General features: G+C 38.9%; 1 protein-coding gene across 7 annotated transcripts in view; it reads left to right on the forward strand.

Moving 5' to 3' along the window:
- The first annotated feature begins 2,859 nt into the window (after positions 1–2,859).
- The window catches only part of BRAF (B-Raf proto-oncogene, serine/threonine kinase), a 176,635-nt gene continuing 162,689 nt past the window's right edge, over positions 2,860–16,805 (forward strand). For 4 of the 7 annotated variants that reach the window (XM_027538827.1, XM_027538828.1, XM_027538830.1 and 1 more), the window contains exon 1: positions 2,860–3,193. In XM_027538827.1, the coding sequence (XP_027394628.1) occupies positions 3,059–3,193 (135 nt within the window). In that variant the 5' untranslated portion in view covers positions 2,860–3,058. The remainder of the gene's footprint in view (positions 3,194–16,805) is intronic. The other 3 variants (XM_027538823.1, XM_027538826.1, XM_027538824.1) reach the window with 1 other exon arrangement.

The raw sequence follows: 16,805 nt of genomic DNA on the forward strand, positions 1-16,805 counted from the left end.
TCAACACAAACTGGCTTGGCTCATTACAGGCTCCGAGAACACAGTGTCACTGTTTTGTGTAGAGGGTTGCAGCACATCAACACTGTCTATGTCAGCACTGAGATTTAGGGGGGGATGTCCAAGATGAGAGACTTAGGCTGTGTCCAAAGGCCAAGGACCTGCATTTATTTTTGCAAACAGTGGAGGCCTCCAAATCTAAAGAAAGAAGGTAAAGGCTTCTTCATGACCATACTGAGATATGTCTTGGCAATTCTCTGTAATTAAAGGGGGGAGAGTGTAAGTGTAGAATCCCCTCTGGAGAAGGTGAGGGTACGTAGCCATTTCTACAGAGTAGCTAGTTCATTATTCTAAAGATGATCTATCTGAAATGAAATATGTCTGTAAATTCTTTGGCGTCTCTTTCGTTGAATTTGGGAAGGATTTCGTGACTTACCCGTATCCAATAAAATGTAGTAGAAGTGATGCTGTGTGACTTTGGAAGCTAGGTCATAAAATGCAATACAGCTTCCACCTTGCTTTCAGGAACCCGAGGGTATGGAGCCCTCAGTCACCTTGTTAGAAGTCTCACTACCCTGAGGCAGCCATGCTAGGAGGAAGCTCAGGCCACCTGAAGAGAGGAATTCTGGCTTATGGTCCCAGCTTCAACCATCAGAGATAGGAGGAAATCAGCTTCCCAATGATTCCAGTTCCCCACCACCGGGACACCTCCAGGCAGTCAGTCTTCCCAGTTGAGGTCACAAACATCATGGGGCAGAAATAAGCCACATCTGCTATGCCTTGCTTGAATTCCGACTGAGAGGCTGACTATATTTTATAAAGGGCAAACCTATTAAGTTTAATCCTCACAATGATACAGATAGACAGGACTGGCATTATCATTACCCTCATTTTAGAGACTGGAAGAACAGCAAATGGGGATTTGTGCTTATTAGCCTTGAGATTATATAGCCAAGATGTGGCATGCCGACACTAAAGTATTAATCTTTGGATTCCAAAGTTTATGCTTTCCACTATATTTTTCCATCTGGATTCTGTGGGTCTTTAGAACAGCTTAGGGAAATCAAAGAAAATATATCCAGAATTTGATGATGAAGTCAGAAAATACTGAATAAACAAAAGCTAACAAGAATAAATATTAAATGGATGAGATCCCCCATTCTGTGGAGAAAAAATAAGAGATGATCTACATATTGTGGCAGATAAAGGTTATAAAATGCAACCAATGGAAAAAAAACCTTGGCGTTTTAATGCTATGAAGAAGTGAGATGATGTAATATTTCTAGGGGTTGATTTTTTTAAAAATGAATTAGGACAGGAATATTAGAGAATAAAAACTCTTCTGATGGTATCGAGGGGGAAAGGTGCTATGATTGGCTGCTGGTTCCATGTTCCTCTGCTTAGAATTCCTTATAGTAAAGAAGGGCACTTTAGACATGTATAGTTCAATGACATTATCCTTTACCATCATCCTCTATCATCATCTTCATTTACACTACTTTTGTCAAGCCATCTTTTGATTTAAATTTAGTGTCTCCAAGAGACTTCTCTACTTAGAAGAAAAGTACAGAGAATACTAAGCTCATCCAATAGGCGGTATTCTAATTTCCCCCTATTGTCCCCTATTTTTCAATGTAGGGGAATATTAGCATTCTGATTAAACAAGAAGCCTCACACAGAACTCCTTGCCTTGGGAGTAATGATCAGCTCCTGGACTCATATTGACTCTATCCATACACAGACATCCTGCTTAAGATGTCAGTAGGACAGTCTTCTATCTCTTGAATCATGGTGAATACAAGAAGGTCACTGGTGACTTCCCCTCATGGGTAGTCCACTTAGAGCATACCATGACTTGATGCTTAGGTTATTTTGTGATTACCTGTACCCCATCAGGAGTTCACAGTAATTCTCACTGCTTCTCACTCTGACTTTTCCCTTTTAAGTTTTTTCCCCAGCATATTTCCCCTTCTTGTCACATAAATGTATTTTTAAATAATAAGTCAGATTTAACGAATTCCATTCTGTAATTGGGCATCTCAAAGGTAATTTACCTCTCCTCACGTTTTCACGCATATTTCGCATAGAGAATGCCTTGGGCTATATTCTGTTTATGAACTGCGCAAAAGTATTTAAAATATTATGAATGATTTTCTTGAAAATTAAATGATTCAAGTTTGGATGCTTCAGATGTCTAGAATGCTCCATGCCTTGTGCAGGCCTTAGTGCATGGAAAGTGATCCACTTTAATTTGTTAAACGAACGAATCTGGAAAACGAAAAACAGACTAAAACATTTCATTCCTAAACGATGGTAAAGAAAAAAAAAAAAGCTTTAGACTTCCATTTAGATCTGCTTTGACAGACCAAATCCTTTAATGAAAAGGATCCAAGCATCATTCTGGTAACCTGGCTTTTCCTAAATATATTTCTATCAAATTCTGCTTGGCTGTTACAACCTCGGGGTTTCAAGTCTTATTTTTATGACTCGGAGACGTTCGTTGTAATGATAATAGAAATAACACAGTAGGGCTTTCCGCCTTCCTCCCTCTAGGATCTCAACTTCTCCAATCTCCTCGAGTAAATCCGACAACACAGAGCAGGTTTAGGACTGAGGAGAAGAGAATTAATCGGAGCCATGGAAACGGCGGAGCGGAGGGAACGTGGGAGAGGAGGGTGGGCAGGAGGGGTAGGCACCCTCCCCTGACGACTGCGCGAGGGCGCTCCGAGGATCACGTCACGCACCTCAGATGACGTCACGACCGTGACACGCGGGTGACGCCGTTGCCGCGGCGACTTCCAGTCGTCTCCGCCCCCTGCCCCCGCCCCTCCCCCCCGGCCTAGCGTCCTTCCCCCAATCCCCTCAGGCTCAGCTGCGCCGGGGGCCGCAGGCCGGTTCCCGAGGTGGCCCAGGCGCCGTCCTACCGCCGACGCCGCCCGGGCCGCCCGGGCCGTCCCTCCCCGCTGCCCCCCGTCCTCCGCCTCCGCCTCCCCCCGCCCTCAGCCTCCCTTCCCCCTCCCCGCCCAGCAGCGGTCGCTCGGGCCCGGCTCTCGGTTATAAGATGGCGGCGCTGAGTGGCGGCGGCGGCGGCGGCGGCGGTGGCGCGGAGCAGGGCCAGGCTCTGTTCAACGGGGACATGGAGCCCGAGGCCGGCGCCGCGGCCTCTTCGGCTGCGGACCCCGCCATTCCCGAGGAGGTGAGTGGCGGCGCACCCTGCACCCCTCCGGTCTCGGGGCTCGGCTGACCGGTGTTTATTTTGGGGGAAAGAGGTGGCGGTGGGGGCTCCGGTTGCCCTCAGCCACCTTCTCGGGGCTCTGCGGGCTGAGACACTGGCTTTCCCCACCTGTCCCTCCCCGCCAGGCAGGAGCTCGCTACGTAAACACACACAATGGCCCAGGGGGGGTTTCCCTGGTCCGCGCTCTGGGCTTGGGGGATTCGGGCAGCCGTGGTGGAGCAGGAGGCTATCTATAGGGGGCGAGACTCGGGGTTGGTCCGAGAAGGTCACGGCTGGCTGAAGGTAGCCAGCCTCGCATCTCCTGGATGTTTTCTTTATTTTTGGTGGTGGTGGTGGAGGGGAACCTGGGGCCGGCATCCTGGTGAAATACCTGGGTTAGTAGCCGGGGCCGGGACCCCAGCCCAAGTTAACGTTGTGTGTAATTATTACATGGTCACGGTGAAGATGGGCGCATCATTCTCTCTTTAACTCTCCCCGACTCTGCCCCTTTTCAGGCCGCTGCCCTCCCGCCGCTTCTCTACTTGTTAGGGCGGAGGGGAGGATTTCTCGTCACCTGTTTTAACCAGCTAATGGTTTTGATCTAGCCTCTACTTTTTCAATCCTAAGTGCCAGTGTTTCCGTTCTTTCTTCCATCCCGACCTCAGACCCCCGGTTCCTAATGTTTGCAGTGTCGCCAGCTGGTAACCCCCATCCCAATTCCACCTGCCTCCCCGCTCCTTTGCCAGTGGTCGGACCTGCCTGCTCCTAACCACAGTTTCTACTTAAGACGATTTTTGCAGCCTTCTTGTCTTAGTCTTGTTGAGGCCCTCTACTTCATTCCCCCGCTCCGTAACATGTTACGGTCACAAATCCTTCTGGACACTTTGGAACTACTTACTTTCTGAATCCTGAAGCTGTCAAGATTCCGTCAGATTTCACTTGCTTTCCTGGCACCTTTTAGTCCGTCATCCGTTGTGCATCCACACCTCTTTGTTTATTCCTACCTGTGGTTTTTAAATAGGTGTGATTGATTTCTTTCTGTCCCTTTTTTTTTTTTCTTCTTTAGTCCTTCCATCTCTCAGCCACTGTTTATTTTAGCCTCTTATCACCTTGTCAGATTACTTTCTTTACATTTGGGGTTTTATTATGTAAAATGTATTACATAAAATAATACACTGTATAATGCTTTCCAAATAATGAGATAATGTGTGGTATGATAACTGTGCTTTATAATTATTGATTAGATAATGTGATTTAACGCCATTGACTTTGCTCAAAGTTCTTTCCTTCGTACTACAGCACTTACATTTTATTTCCCAGTTCTCATAACGTCTCATTCTTTCTTCTGTCTATGCAGTTCTCTTTTTCCTGCTTCATCATCTTTACTTTGAGATTCATCCCATATGCTTTTACTCTGTTCAGTATCAGTTTGTTCACAATACTGTTTTTGATTCTCTTACACCACTTGCATCTGTGCCCAAGATGCGTTCTGTACTACCATTTGATCTCATCTTAAAATTCTCATTTGTATATATCTATAAATATATATTATAAAAAATACTGGGCATGGGTTATGAATTGTAATTTTCTAATTTTAACATTGTTTTTGTTGAGAACTTTGTTTCCGAATTATATAAATATCTCTATATAGATATATGTGATGTGTGTATGTATATATATGTGTGTGTGTGTATCCTTTATACCACTTCCCATTTACTTTTCTGTTTGCATTTCTGCTCAGATCAGTTTCCTCTAATATCTGTTCATTTCCTCTAGTTTCTTGGATTTTAAGGACAGTGGTCATCCCTTCTTCCATTTCCTAGTTCATTCCATTTTCCTTGTCCCCAGTTGCCATTCATTCTGCTTTGTTTCCTGGCTTTTGGTACTTAACTTGCTGAAGCTTCCTCTTGTCTTCCCCACACCTCCACATTCCTTCTTATTTATAAACAACTTTGTTCCGTTGACATGGAAATTTATTTTTAGAATACATTGTTTTTAATGGATAAATACTTGGGGTCACATCTGCTGTCTATTTTTTCCATGAATCGGATATGCCTTTGTCTTACTCCTCACAGGTGCCTCTAGGCTTGCTTTACTTTGTAGCGTTTGTGTGGTTTTGTTGAATTGCATCCTGAAGAATGGTAAGATTAATGGGGCTTCCCTGGTGGCTCAGATGTTAAAGAATCTGCATGCAATGCAGGAGACCTGGGTTCAATCCTTGGGTCGGGAAGGTCCCCTGGAGAAGGGAATGGCCACCCACTCCGGTGTTCTTGCCTGGAGAATCCCATGGATAGAACCTGGCAGGCTACAATCCATGAGGTCACAGAGTCAGACTGGCCTGAGCGACTGACACTTTCTCTTTCTATGAAATTGTATTTCTGATTGTAACATTATTTTCATTGAGAACTTTGTTTCAAAATTATTAGAACAGTTTGCAGTGATACAGAGAAATTTTTTGTTAAGTACATTGTCTGCTATTTTATTTGAAAGGGCCAGATTGTTTGAGCTCTACTCTGAAGATTCTGACTCAGTAGGTGAGAGCTAGGGCCATGAGCTTCTGTATTTGGCATATTTCCTGGGCAGTTCTCATGTGCCAGTACTTGAGAACTTCTAGGCTAGATGAATTCAAGTTTAAATTGGTAATAATTGGAAAAGATATTAGTATCTCTTGAAACCATAAGTATACTCTTAACTAATTTTCAGTAGAAGTGTTTCCCCCTGCCTCCTCCACCGAAGTTTTTATGGCTAGTGATGAATAGTAGTTTTTCCTCCATATTTTCCTGTAAGAGCTTATAATAAATGTATTTGACTGGGGGAGGGGAGAGTAAAGGGTTAAAAACAAATCTCTTTTCAATATAAATATCAGTGTTATAGATGATAGAATAAATTCCTCCAAAAAATAATTTTAAATTTGAAGTTGGCTTACTGTCATCTTTTAAACTGTCTTCCTTATATGCACTTAAGGAGATAATGTTATGATTGTCAAGTGCATAGAACGAAATGAAAGAAAGTGTCTAAAGAATTACCTTACTTGACAGTAAAATACAGATTTTTAAAAGTTTCTCAGAGGAAAAACACATTTATTATTGAAAAATTAGAAAAATATAAGTGCAAAAAATTTTGGAAAATTATCTGTAATCTTGCCACTAAGATATAATTACTATAAAACATTTTAGTGTATATACATACACTCTTTTTTAATGCTTGCATAATATAATATATGTGGTTTTGTAATATTTTTAAACAGCATCATAAAAGATTTAACATATAGTGTGATTTTAACAATTTTTATGTTTTTAATTTAAAAAATTTTGCTGTCAGACATCTTGAACATAGAATGTAGATTTAGTTTTTTAAATTATGTTGGTAAGTGAACAAATTCCATGTCCTGTATTTGTATTACTTTGTAGAAGCTCAAAATAGAATATTCTGATAAATGACAGGAGCTTATTAAATATTTATCAAATAAATGTGCTTTTACTTTTGGCATTAAACATTTACTTCTGACCATTTATAGTTCCCTGATGTTACTTTCTTTCTATGACCATATGGTATAGTATGGGACATTTTGACAATATGGTATAAAAATGTTTTTTTTTTTTTTAATGTGTTATGCCAGGGTATGATATTTATTAACCATTCCTCTTACAGTGTATTTTTGTAGAAAGGAGCCTCTTACAATCACATGACAATTAAAATTGTATTGTTTTCAAGATCTGTTATCACTAACCTTGGTTAAACTGTGTAATTATAATAATACATTGACTAAGTAGTATTCTGGGATAGTATGTCCTTTATAATGAGGTTCAGTGTGTTAAAATACATTTTTATGAATTATGCCAAACCAGGTTGAATTGCATCATACTTTTAAAAAGTGTTAGGCCCGCTAAACTTTGTGTTTCTACAGTTCTGACTATTGCTGTATGAACTTGTTAAGATACATTTCAAAGTAGACAAAACATGCCTGTTTGTTAAAACCATAAAATAACTGTGTCTTTGGTGTTTTTAGCATTCCCTTTCTGTAGTCTTTCTTACCGTTTAATGAACTCCTTCCTTTCGGCGCCACTCACCTCTTCTTTTATTTAGAAATTTTCTGACATCTGTCACTTATGTATGCTGACTATTAAAGGAATTGATAGTAAATGGACAAGAAAGAAACTTTGGAACTGAGTACTCAAATCCTTGAATGTAGTAAAACCTAAAAGCAACTTGATTTAATTGTATTTAGATAATAGGCTAGAAAAATTATATTAAGACTATAGGCTAAAGAAGTCTGATTTATTTTGATTCCCTATTTCTGGCTTTACTGTTGAGGGAGCGATCGGGTCATAACAAATGGAAACCTACGCTCTAGGAGTGCTAGGGAAGAAAGGGAGGGAGCTTTGTTAGCATTTGTATACTGCTTTGTTAGCGTTTTCTAAGACCTGATGCTTACCTTGTTGAAGAATGAAGCATTTATTTTAGTGTTCTTTTTTTCTCCAACCATAAAGCTCTTTTTCTCCTTTAGAAATGCAAAAGTGCATTTTCCCCCTTGACATCTTGATATTAATTTAGCTGGTACTTAGTGAACATTTTGTGTCATCTTCCTCTTTTATGAAATTCAGTATGTTCCCTTGCTTCCTAAATTTCTGCCTCAAATTGTCATTCAGATAAACCTTTAGAGTCAGTGGCTTTTACTGAATTTTTCTTCCTCAGAAGTTGAATTGTTTTGAGTCCTTTTACTCATTCTTTGTCTAGTTCGTCTGAATTGGTTATCCTGTAAAGTCAGGATTGGCAATAGCTATACAGCTTCTGGATTCAAAATGGATGAGCCTGTTGAGGAGCTTTTCTGTTTTGTAAACAATGCTTACATGGTCATAACGTTATAGATAAGAACCAAAAATCTAGCCTTATTTCTTCTGTTCCTTCCTTAAATATTTGGTGGCGGCATTGACATATTCTGGGAAGTGGTTTTAATTTTTCAGTTTTCTTTTGTCCACCAATCTAATTTACTGTCGCATAATTAGCACGGTAGTCAGAAGAAACTTTAATACAGCCTCTACTCTAACATTAAGCAATTATTTTTTTCTCCCCTCTATCCTCTGAGATTATTTTGGTTTCCATGATTTCTCTTGGGTTTAAAAAACTGTTATTCTTGTTTCCCCCCATATCAGGACTGTGCTTATAGAGGCAAAGAGATGCTCAATAACATTACATTTCTTTCTGGGTTCTGGGAATGCCCTTGATAAAGAATATAAAAATTGCTCTGAACTCAGTTAACTTTATATCTTCTGGAAGCTCTGTAATGTGAAATGAAACATCATTTTTATTCTTGTAATATAGCTGCAATTATTGACAGCACTTTGGGGACAAATGTGCCATAAGATTGTGGTTTTCCAATTACTATAGAGCTCTAGTACTGTTTTTAAAAACACATTAGCGCTGTAAGAAATATAGATTTTTGAGTTGCTCTAATATCCATATACATGAAGCAGTTTTTGACTCTTTTGTACATTTTTTTATCCTCATCTGGCACATAGGTACTCAGATATTTAGTGAAAGAATTGGTTAATGTGTACAAAACAGGGAATATAAGCCAGTATCTTATAGTAACTTTAAATGGAGTACAATCTATAAATTTTTTGCATTATTGTGTTGTACACCTGAAACTAATATAATAGTGTAAATCAACTATACCTCAGTTAAAAGAAGATTTTTTTAAAGAATTGGTGAATGAAACCCTGTTAGGTATGGTGCACTTGGATTTTCTGTACCATTCATTTCTCTTTTTTTAATGCTACTCATAAAATCAGTTTATTAGATTGACAACCACCTGGTTGGAACAATTTGTTTTGAGGGTATTAGGGACCTTCTACAGAGCTTACCTCAAGGCTCTATTTAGTCCCACTATACTTTAACTGTTGAAATTCTTCATTTATCTGCATTAGGCATTGATCTCCTTGAAAGAAAAGGAGTTGGCTTTTTTACAGAAGATGGCTGTAAAAATTTTAGAGCTACTGTTCATGGAAGAGAGATTTGTGCTGACATGAATCTTCCCAAGTGTAGTAATCTGTGTAGAAGATTTTCGGCAACTTGTGTTTAAGGCAGCAATCAGCTGACTTCTGTGTAAAGGGTCAAGTGATAAATATTTTAGGTACTGTGTTTCTAACTGCTCTGTCTCTGTTACAAAGACTGAACACTCAATGATTGTATTGTAGCATAAAATCAGCTAATAGACTGTGTAAATGAATAAGTGTGACTGTGTTCCAGTGAAGCTTATTTATGGACACTGAAATTTGACTGTGTCATGAAATATTATTTTCTTTTTTTTTCATTGAAAAATGTAAAAACATTCTTGACTTGTGAGCTGTACAAAAAAACAGCTAGGGTGGGGGCAGATTTAGTTCATGGGCCAAAGTTTTCTACTTAGTCTAATGGAGACTGAGTAGATCATATTTGAGGTTCTGAAGTTAAGGTGTGATTTAGAGTTCTGTAAGTTTTTAAAAGTCAGGTTTATTGGGTTATAATTCACACATACTATAATGTACCATTTTAAACACACAACTTGATAAGTTTTGACAAATGTGTATAGTCATGTAACTACTGCCACAATCAAGGTAAAGAACATTTCCATCAAAAGTTCCCTAATTCCTCTTTTCATTCATTTTCCCAGCTACACTACTGCCAGTCTTGACAAACACTGAGCTGACTTCTAGCTTTGCCTTTTCCAAAGTCATAAATGGGGAATCATACAGTATGTGTTACCATGTATTTGGTGTCTTTCATTTAGTTTGATTTTTTTTTTTTAAGTTGAAGTTTTTTTTCCTCTAACTTAAGCCACTTAGAAGTTTTAAGTCTTTTGTTTTTATGTTTTATTTTATGTATTTATTTATGTTTTTGACCGCTTCAGGTCTTAGGTGTGGCATGCAGGATCTTCGTCGCAGTGCGGGCTTTCTAGTGCTGGTGTGCGAGCTCTAGAGTGCTGCGTGCTCAGCAGCTGCAGTGCATGGGCTGAGTGGCTGTGGACCAGGGATTGAACCCATGGCCCCTGCATTACGAAGTGAATTCTTAACCATTGGACCACCAGGGAAGTCCCTAGTTTGGTATTTTTGAGATTCACTCATGTTTTTGGCATGTATCAGTAATTGGTTTCTGTTTATTGCTTAGCAGCAGCGTATGGATATTGCGCATTTACCAGTTGATGGGTAGCAGGGTTCTTTCTAGTTTTTAGCAGTTATAAATAAGGTTGCCAGAAATGTTGGGTTCAGGTTTATGTGTGGACGCTGGGTTTTTTATTTCTCTAGTAAGGAGCTAGAACTTGGATTAATGGATCATATGGTAGGTGTATATTTAATTTTATAGGAAACTGTCAAACTTTTCTAAAGCAGTAATACCATTTTGCATTGCCACTCACAATGAATGAGAGTTCCAAACTTTATCCTTGTCAACCCTTGGATTATCAGTCTTGTTAGTTTTAGCAGTTCTAATATGTATGCAGTAGTAGCTCGTTGTGGTTTTAATTTGCATTTTCCTAATGATTAATGATATTTGACATCTGTTTATATGCTTAGTTCCATTCAGTTCAATCGCTCAGTCGTGTCCGACTCTTTGTGACCCCATGGACTGCATTACGCCAGGCCTCTCTGTCCATCACCAACTCCCGGAGTTTACCCAAACCCATGTCCATTGAGTCAGTGATGCCATACAACCATCTCATCCTCAGTCATTCCGTTCTCTTCCTGCCCTCAATCTTTCCCAGCATCAGGGTCTTTTCAGATGAGTCAGCTCTTCGTATCAGGTGATCGAAGTATTAGAGTTTCAGCTTCAACATGAGTCCTTCCAAAGAACACCCAGGACTGATCTCCTTTAGGATGGACTGGTTGGATCTCCTTGCAGTCCAAGGGACTCTCAAGAGTCTTCTCCAACACTACAGTTCAAAAGCATCAATTCTTTGGCACTCAGCTTTCTTTATAGTTCAAGTCTCACATCCGAACATGACTACTGGAAAAACCATAGCCTTGACTGGATGGACCTTTGTTGGCAAAGTAATGTCTCTGCTTTTTAATATGCTGTCTGGGTGGTCATAACTTTTCTTCCAAGGAGTAAGCATCTTTTAATTTCATGATTGCAGTCACCATCTGCAGTGCTTTTGGAGCCCCCCAAAATAAAGTCAGCCACTGTTTCCACTGTTTCCCCATCTGTTTCCCATGAAGTGATGGGACTGGATGCCATGATTTTAGTTTCTGAATGTTGAGCTTTAAACCAACTTTTCACTCTCTTCTTTCACTTTTATCAAGCGGCTCTTTAGTTCTTCGCTTTCTGCCATAAGGGTCGTATCATCTGCATATCTGAGGTTATTGATATTTCTCCCACCAATCTTGATTCCAGCTTGTGCTTCATCCAGCCTAGCGTTTCTCATGATGTACTCTGCATATGAGTTAAATAAGCAGGGCGACCATATACAGCCTTGACGTAATCTTTTTCCTATTTGGAACTAGTCTGTTGTTCCATGTCCAGTTCTAACTTGGTTCCTGACCTGCATACAGATTTCTCAAGAGGCAGCTCAGGTGGTCTGGTATTCCCATTTCTTTCAGAATTTTCCACAGTGTATTGTGATCCATACAGTCAAAGGCTTTGGCATAGTCAATAAAGCAGAAATAGATGTTTTTCTGGAACTCTCTTGCTTTTTTTGTGATACGACGGATGTTGGCAATTTGATCTCTGGTTCCTCTGCCTTTTCTAAATCCAGTTTGAACATCTGGAAGTTCACAGTTCGTGTATTGTTAAAGCCTGGCTTGGAGAATTTTGAGCATTACTTTACTAGCGTGTGAGATGAGTGCAATTGTGCAGTAGTTTGAGCATTCTTTGGCATTGCCTTTCTTTGGGATTGGAATGAAAACTGACCTTTTCCAGTGCTGTGACCACTGCTGAGTTTTCCAAATTTGCTGGCGTATTGCGTGCAGCACTTTCAGAGCTTCATCTTTTAGGATTTGAAATAGCTCAACTGGAATTCCATCACCTCCACTAGCTTTGTTCGTAGTGATGCTTCCTAAGGCCCACTTGACTTCACATTCCAGGATGTCTGGCTCTAGGTCAGTGATCACACCATCGTGATTATCTTGGGTCATGAAGATCTTTTTTGTACAGTTCTTCTGTGTATTCTTGCCACCTCTTCTTAATATCTTCTGCTTCTGTTAGGTCCATACCATTTTTGTCCTTTATTGAGCCCATCTTTGCATGAGATGTTCCCTTAGTATCTCGAATTTTCTTGAAGAGATCTCTAGTCTTTCCCATTCTATTATTTTTCTCTGTTTCTTTGCACTGATCACTGAGGAAGACTTTCTTATCTCTCCTTGTTATTCTTTGGAACTCTGCATTCAAATGGATCTTTCCTTTTCTCCTTTGCTTTTCACTTCTCTTCTTTTCACAGCTATTTGTAAGGCCTCCTCAGACAGCCATTTTGCTTTTTTGCATTGCTTTTTCTTGGGGATGTCTTGATCCCTTTCTTCTGTACAATGTCACAAACCTCCAACCATAGTTCATCAGGCACTGTGTCTATCACATCTAGTCCCTTAAATCTATTTCTCATTCACTTGCTCATATATTTTCTTTGGTAAAGTAGCCATTCAGATCTTTTTATGTAGTTTTTACCTTCTTTTTATGGAGTTGTAAGAATGTTGTATACATAACCTGGATACAAGTTCTTTGTTTCAGACATGTGTTTTGTACATGCCTCCCAGTCTGTGGCTTGTCTTTTCATTTTCCTAAATGTTCTTTGAAGAGTAGAAATTTTGTTTTTGATGAAATAAAATTTATCGATTTTTTATTTTATGTTTCATGCATTCTGTGTCCTACCCAGTATATATTTGCTCAACTTAAGTCTGTAAAATTTTCTCCCATGTTTTCTTCTATAAATTTTACAGTTCTGGCTTTTACATTTCGGTCTGTGATCCTTTTGGAGTTAATTTTTCTATATACTGTGAAGTAAGGGTTAAAGTTTGGTCATTCTTTTTCATATGGATATCCAGTTTTTCACCTTCCTTGAAGAGACTAACCTTTTTCTGTTGAATTACCTTGGCACCTCTATTTAAATCAGTTGATTGTATTTGAGTTTTATGCTTTATTGACCTATATGTCTCTTCTTTGCCTGGTACCACACTGTCTTGATTACTCTAGCTTTTTTTTTTAAGTTTATTTATTTATTTGACTACAGCAGGTCTTCACTGTGGATGCAGGTTCTTGAGTTGTGGCATGCAACTTCCTGGTTGCAGCATGTGGATCTAGTTCCCTGACCAGGGATCGAACTCTGGCCTCCTGCATTGAGGGCGTGGAGTCTCAGCCACTGGACCACCAGGGAAGTCCCTGATTCCTCTAGCTTTATAGTTTAGTCTTAAAATTAGGTAGATCCAGTTTGTAGGATTTTTAGAACTTTAAAATTTGATTTTTAAAGTTCTTTTGTGCTATTGTATTTTTTGACAGGACAGGATTCATAATTTTTTCCCAGTTCTCAAAGGTGTCTTCTATCCAAGAAAAGTTTAAACTTACTGTAGTATATAGTTAACACATCCCTTCCTTGATTTATTTGGTGGAGAGGTTGTGAAAAGTGGCAGATACAGAAAACGTGTTTCATCCAAAATTAACTTCATAAGAAATGAAGAAAATATCTTAGTAGGTGGCACCAGAAGGTCAGCAGTGTCCTTTTTTTTTTTTGACCTACATTTCAAAAATATTAACTCTATAATCAAGATATGTATAGGTGAAAGTGAATATGTTAAGTTGTTTTTTCACCCAAAAAGTTATGGAAAATGTCAATCAGGTGTTTGGAGTTACTAGTTTATAATACTAGCTGTGTTATTCTCCATCTTCACTGTGAGTTTTTCCATTTGAAATCTATGTCATGTTCTATGATGTTCCAGAATTAGCACCTTTATTACTCTTAGAGTCATCATTAAATTGTTTCTACTCAGGATAAGCATATAGTGATGGTTGGTCATATTTCTTCCTTTTTCATTGGGACCCATAGGACCTATTACCTTGTTTGAAATTACAATGGTGGTAGCTTTTTGTTCCATAGCCTGAAGGGCTTCCCTGCAATGTAAAATGATAGTTGTAGTCATTATTTTCACTTAAGAATTATGAATACATTACCTGATTTTTTTTTTCTTAGTTTCCTTGTGAAGGAAGGAAAACTTAAGACTTAAACATCAGTGAAAGTCTTGAAATACCTGACTTAGTACAGGGTCTTGTGACAGTTGGGAGGGTAGACTATTCAGGCTTCTGTTCATGTTGTAGGTTCAGTTCAGTTCAGTCGCTCAGTCATGTCCAACTTTTTGTGACCCCATGAATTGCAGCACACAAGGCCTTCCTGTCCATTACCAACTCCCAGAGTTTACCCAAACTCACATCCATTGAGTCAGTGATGCCATCCAGCCATCTCATCCTCTATCGATTCCTCCTCCTCCTGCCTTCAATCTTTCCCAACATCAGGGTCTTTTCAAATGAGTCAGCTCTTTGCATCAGGTGGCCAAAATGTTGGAGTTTCAGCTTCAACATCAGTCCTTCCAATGAACACCCAGGACTGATCTCCTTTAGAATGGACTGGTTGGATCTCCCTGCAGTCCAAGGGACTCTCAAAAGTCTTCTCCAACACCACAGTTCAAAAGCATCAATTCTTTGGCGCTCAGCTTTCTTCACAGTCCAACTCTCACACCCATACATGACTACTGGAAAAACCATAGCCTTGACTAGACAGACCTTTGTTGGCAAAGTAATGTCTCTGCTTTTGAATATGCTTTCTAGGTTGGTCATAACTTTCCTTCCAAGGAGTAAGTGTCTTTTAATTTCATGGCTGCAATCACCATCTGCAGTGATTTGGAGCCCAAAAAAATAAAGTCTGACACTGTTTTCCACTGTTTCCCCATCTGTTTCCCATGAAGTGATGGGACCAGATGCCATGATCTTCGTTTTCTGAATGTTGAGCTTTAAGCCAACTTTTTCACTCTCCTCTTTCACTTTTCATCAAGAGGCTCTTTAGTAGTAGTATCTGGCTACTTTGCAAATTTTGAAATGGCACTTACAGGGAGAGAGAACCACAACATTTTTGGAGACTATTTTGAACTGTTGTTCCAAAATCAATGTGTTTTAAAAAAAGTATGTGTCTCCTTACTGTAAAAAAAAATGCCTTGTGTTTAAATTGAGAAATACTCTACTTTTGTTTTATATTTTTCTTTTACTAAATATATAACCTTTAAAGTAATAACACCAGAAAAATTTGACTTTATTTCCAGAATGGCTTAAATTAAATTTTAGGATGCTTTGAATTAGTCACTTACCTTTGAGTATTTGAAACAGTTTAAAATATTGCTTGGGGGTTATTCCTCTGTTGACCTAAGATTTTTATACTGTATTTGCTGCATTACGGTACTTATTTTGCAAAGTAAATTTCTGTTTGTATTTATAGATGTGCTTTATTAAAGGAGTTTACTAGCTCCAGCAGTGATATTGTAAATAGTTATTAGAACTTCTATTTTATTTTTTTCCCACGTTGGGTCTAATCCCATTTTGTCCATTTTAAAGTTTGTACTCTCTACCTAGAAATCTCTCCGAAGTATAGAGGGGAAAAAACCCCAACAGTTACTAATTTGAGTTTTGTTTTTAAAGAGTTCTTCGTAGCATAATTTCTGGTCATGTATGAAGGTAATTTAATTTCCATTTATTATTTAGAAAAAAAATCCTACCTTTTCCATGAGTCCCAAACAATTACTGCCTTCCTATTTTTTTTTTTTACTATGAAAAGATGAAGAACTATTGTTAATTGTTCCTACATAACTCAGAATTAATTTTTTACACATCACATTACTAAATTTCCGTGGGAATAGTGTCAGAAGTTTGAGCAAACTCTGGGAGATAGTGAGGGCCAGGGAATCCAGACGTTCTGCAGTTCATGGGGTCACAAAGAGTTGGACATGATTGAGCGACTGCACAATAACAGGTGTCAGAGAACTTCAGATAGGGAAGACTTTATGATTTAGTATAGTCCTTACATTCCTGTTCTGCAACTACTGAAAATGTTCATTTCGTCTTAGTTTTTACATGCTTGCTTCTACAATGTGAAATGTTCTGCCCGTATATTCTTTCTGCGTGTCTTCTCACTTTAAGAGTAAATTACACAATCTAAAAGTTTCATTACGCATAAAGATTTAGTGCAGTGTAACGTTTTGGTGGGTTTATTGCAGATGATTTTTCTACTACTGAATTTGGCACTTCAGTTGCTATATGTATTTAGGAATCAAACTTTTAGTTATTGGTTATCATGAATGGGTACTTGAGAGAAAAGTTTAATCCTGAAGTCATAACTATTCGGTGTCATAGCCATTCATACACTGCTTGGTTTTCACTGGCAGTTCTTGATCCCCATCCTGCCCTTCTTCATGCTATGTACTGAACTTGTAAGTGGATAACAAGGGTGGCGTGAGAATACATACAAGCCTTCACAGAATTATAGTTGTGTTATTTTTATGCCAATTTTTGGGACAAAGATAAATATATTCGAAATTTTGCTTTCAGATATCTTTATGGCATTTTTAAAGAATGTCCAATGACATACTTTAGCACA

The sequence above is a fragment of the Bos indicus x Bos taurus genome, chromosome 4 (genome assembly GCF_003369695.1).
Source record: "Bos indicus x Bos taurus breed Angus x Brahman F1 hybrid chromosome 4, Bos_hybrid_MaternalHap_v2.0, whole genome shotgun sequence".
Taxonomy (NCBI): Eukaryota; Metazoa; Chordata; class Mammalia; order Artiodactyla; family Bovidae; genus Bos; species Bos indicus x Bos taurus.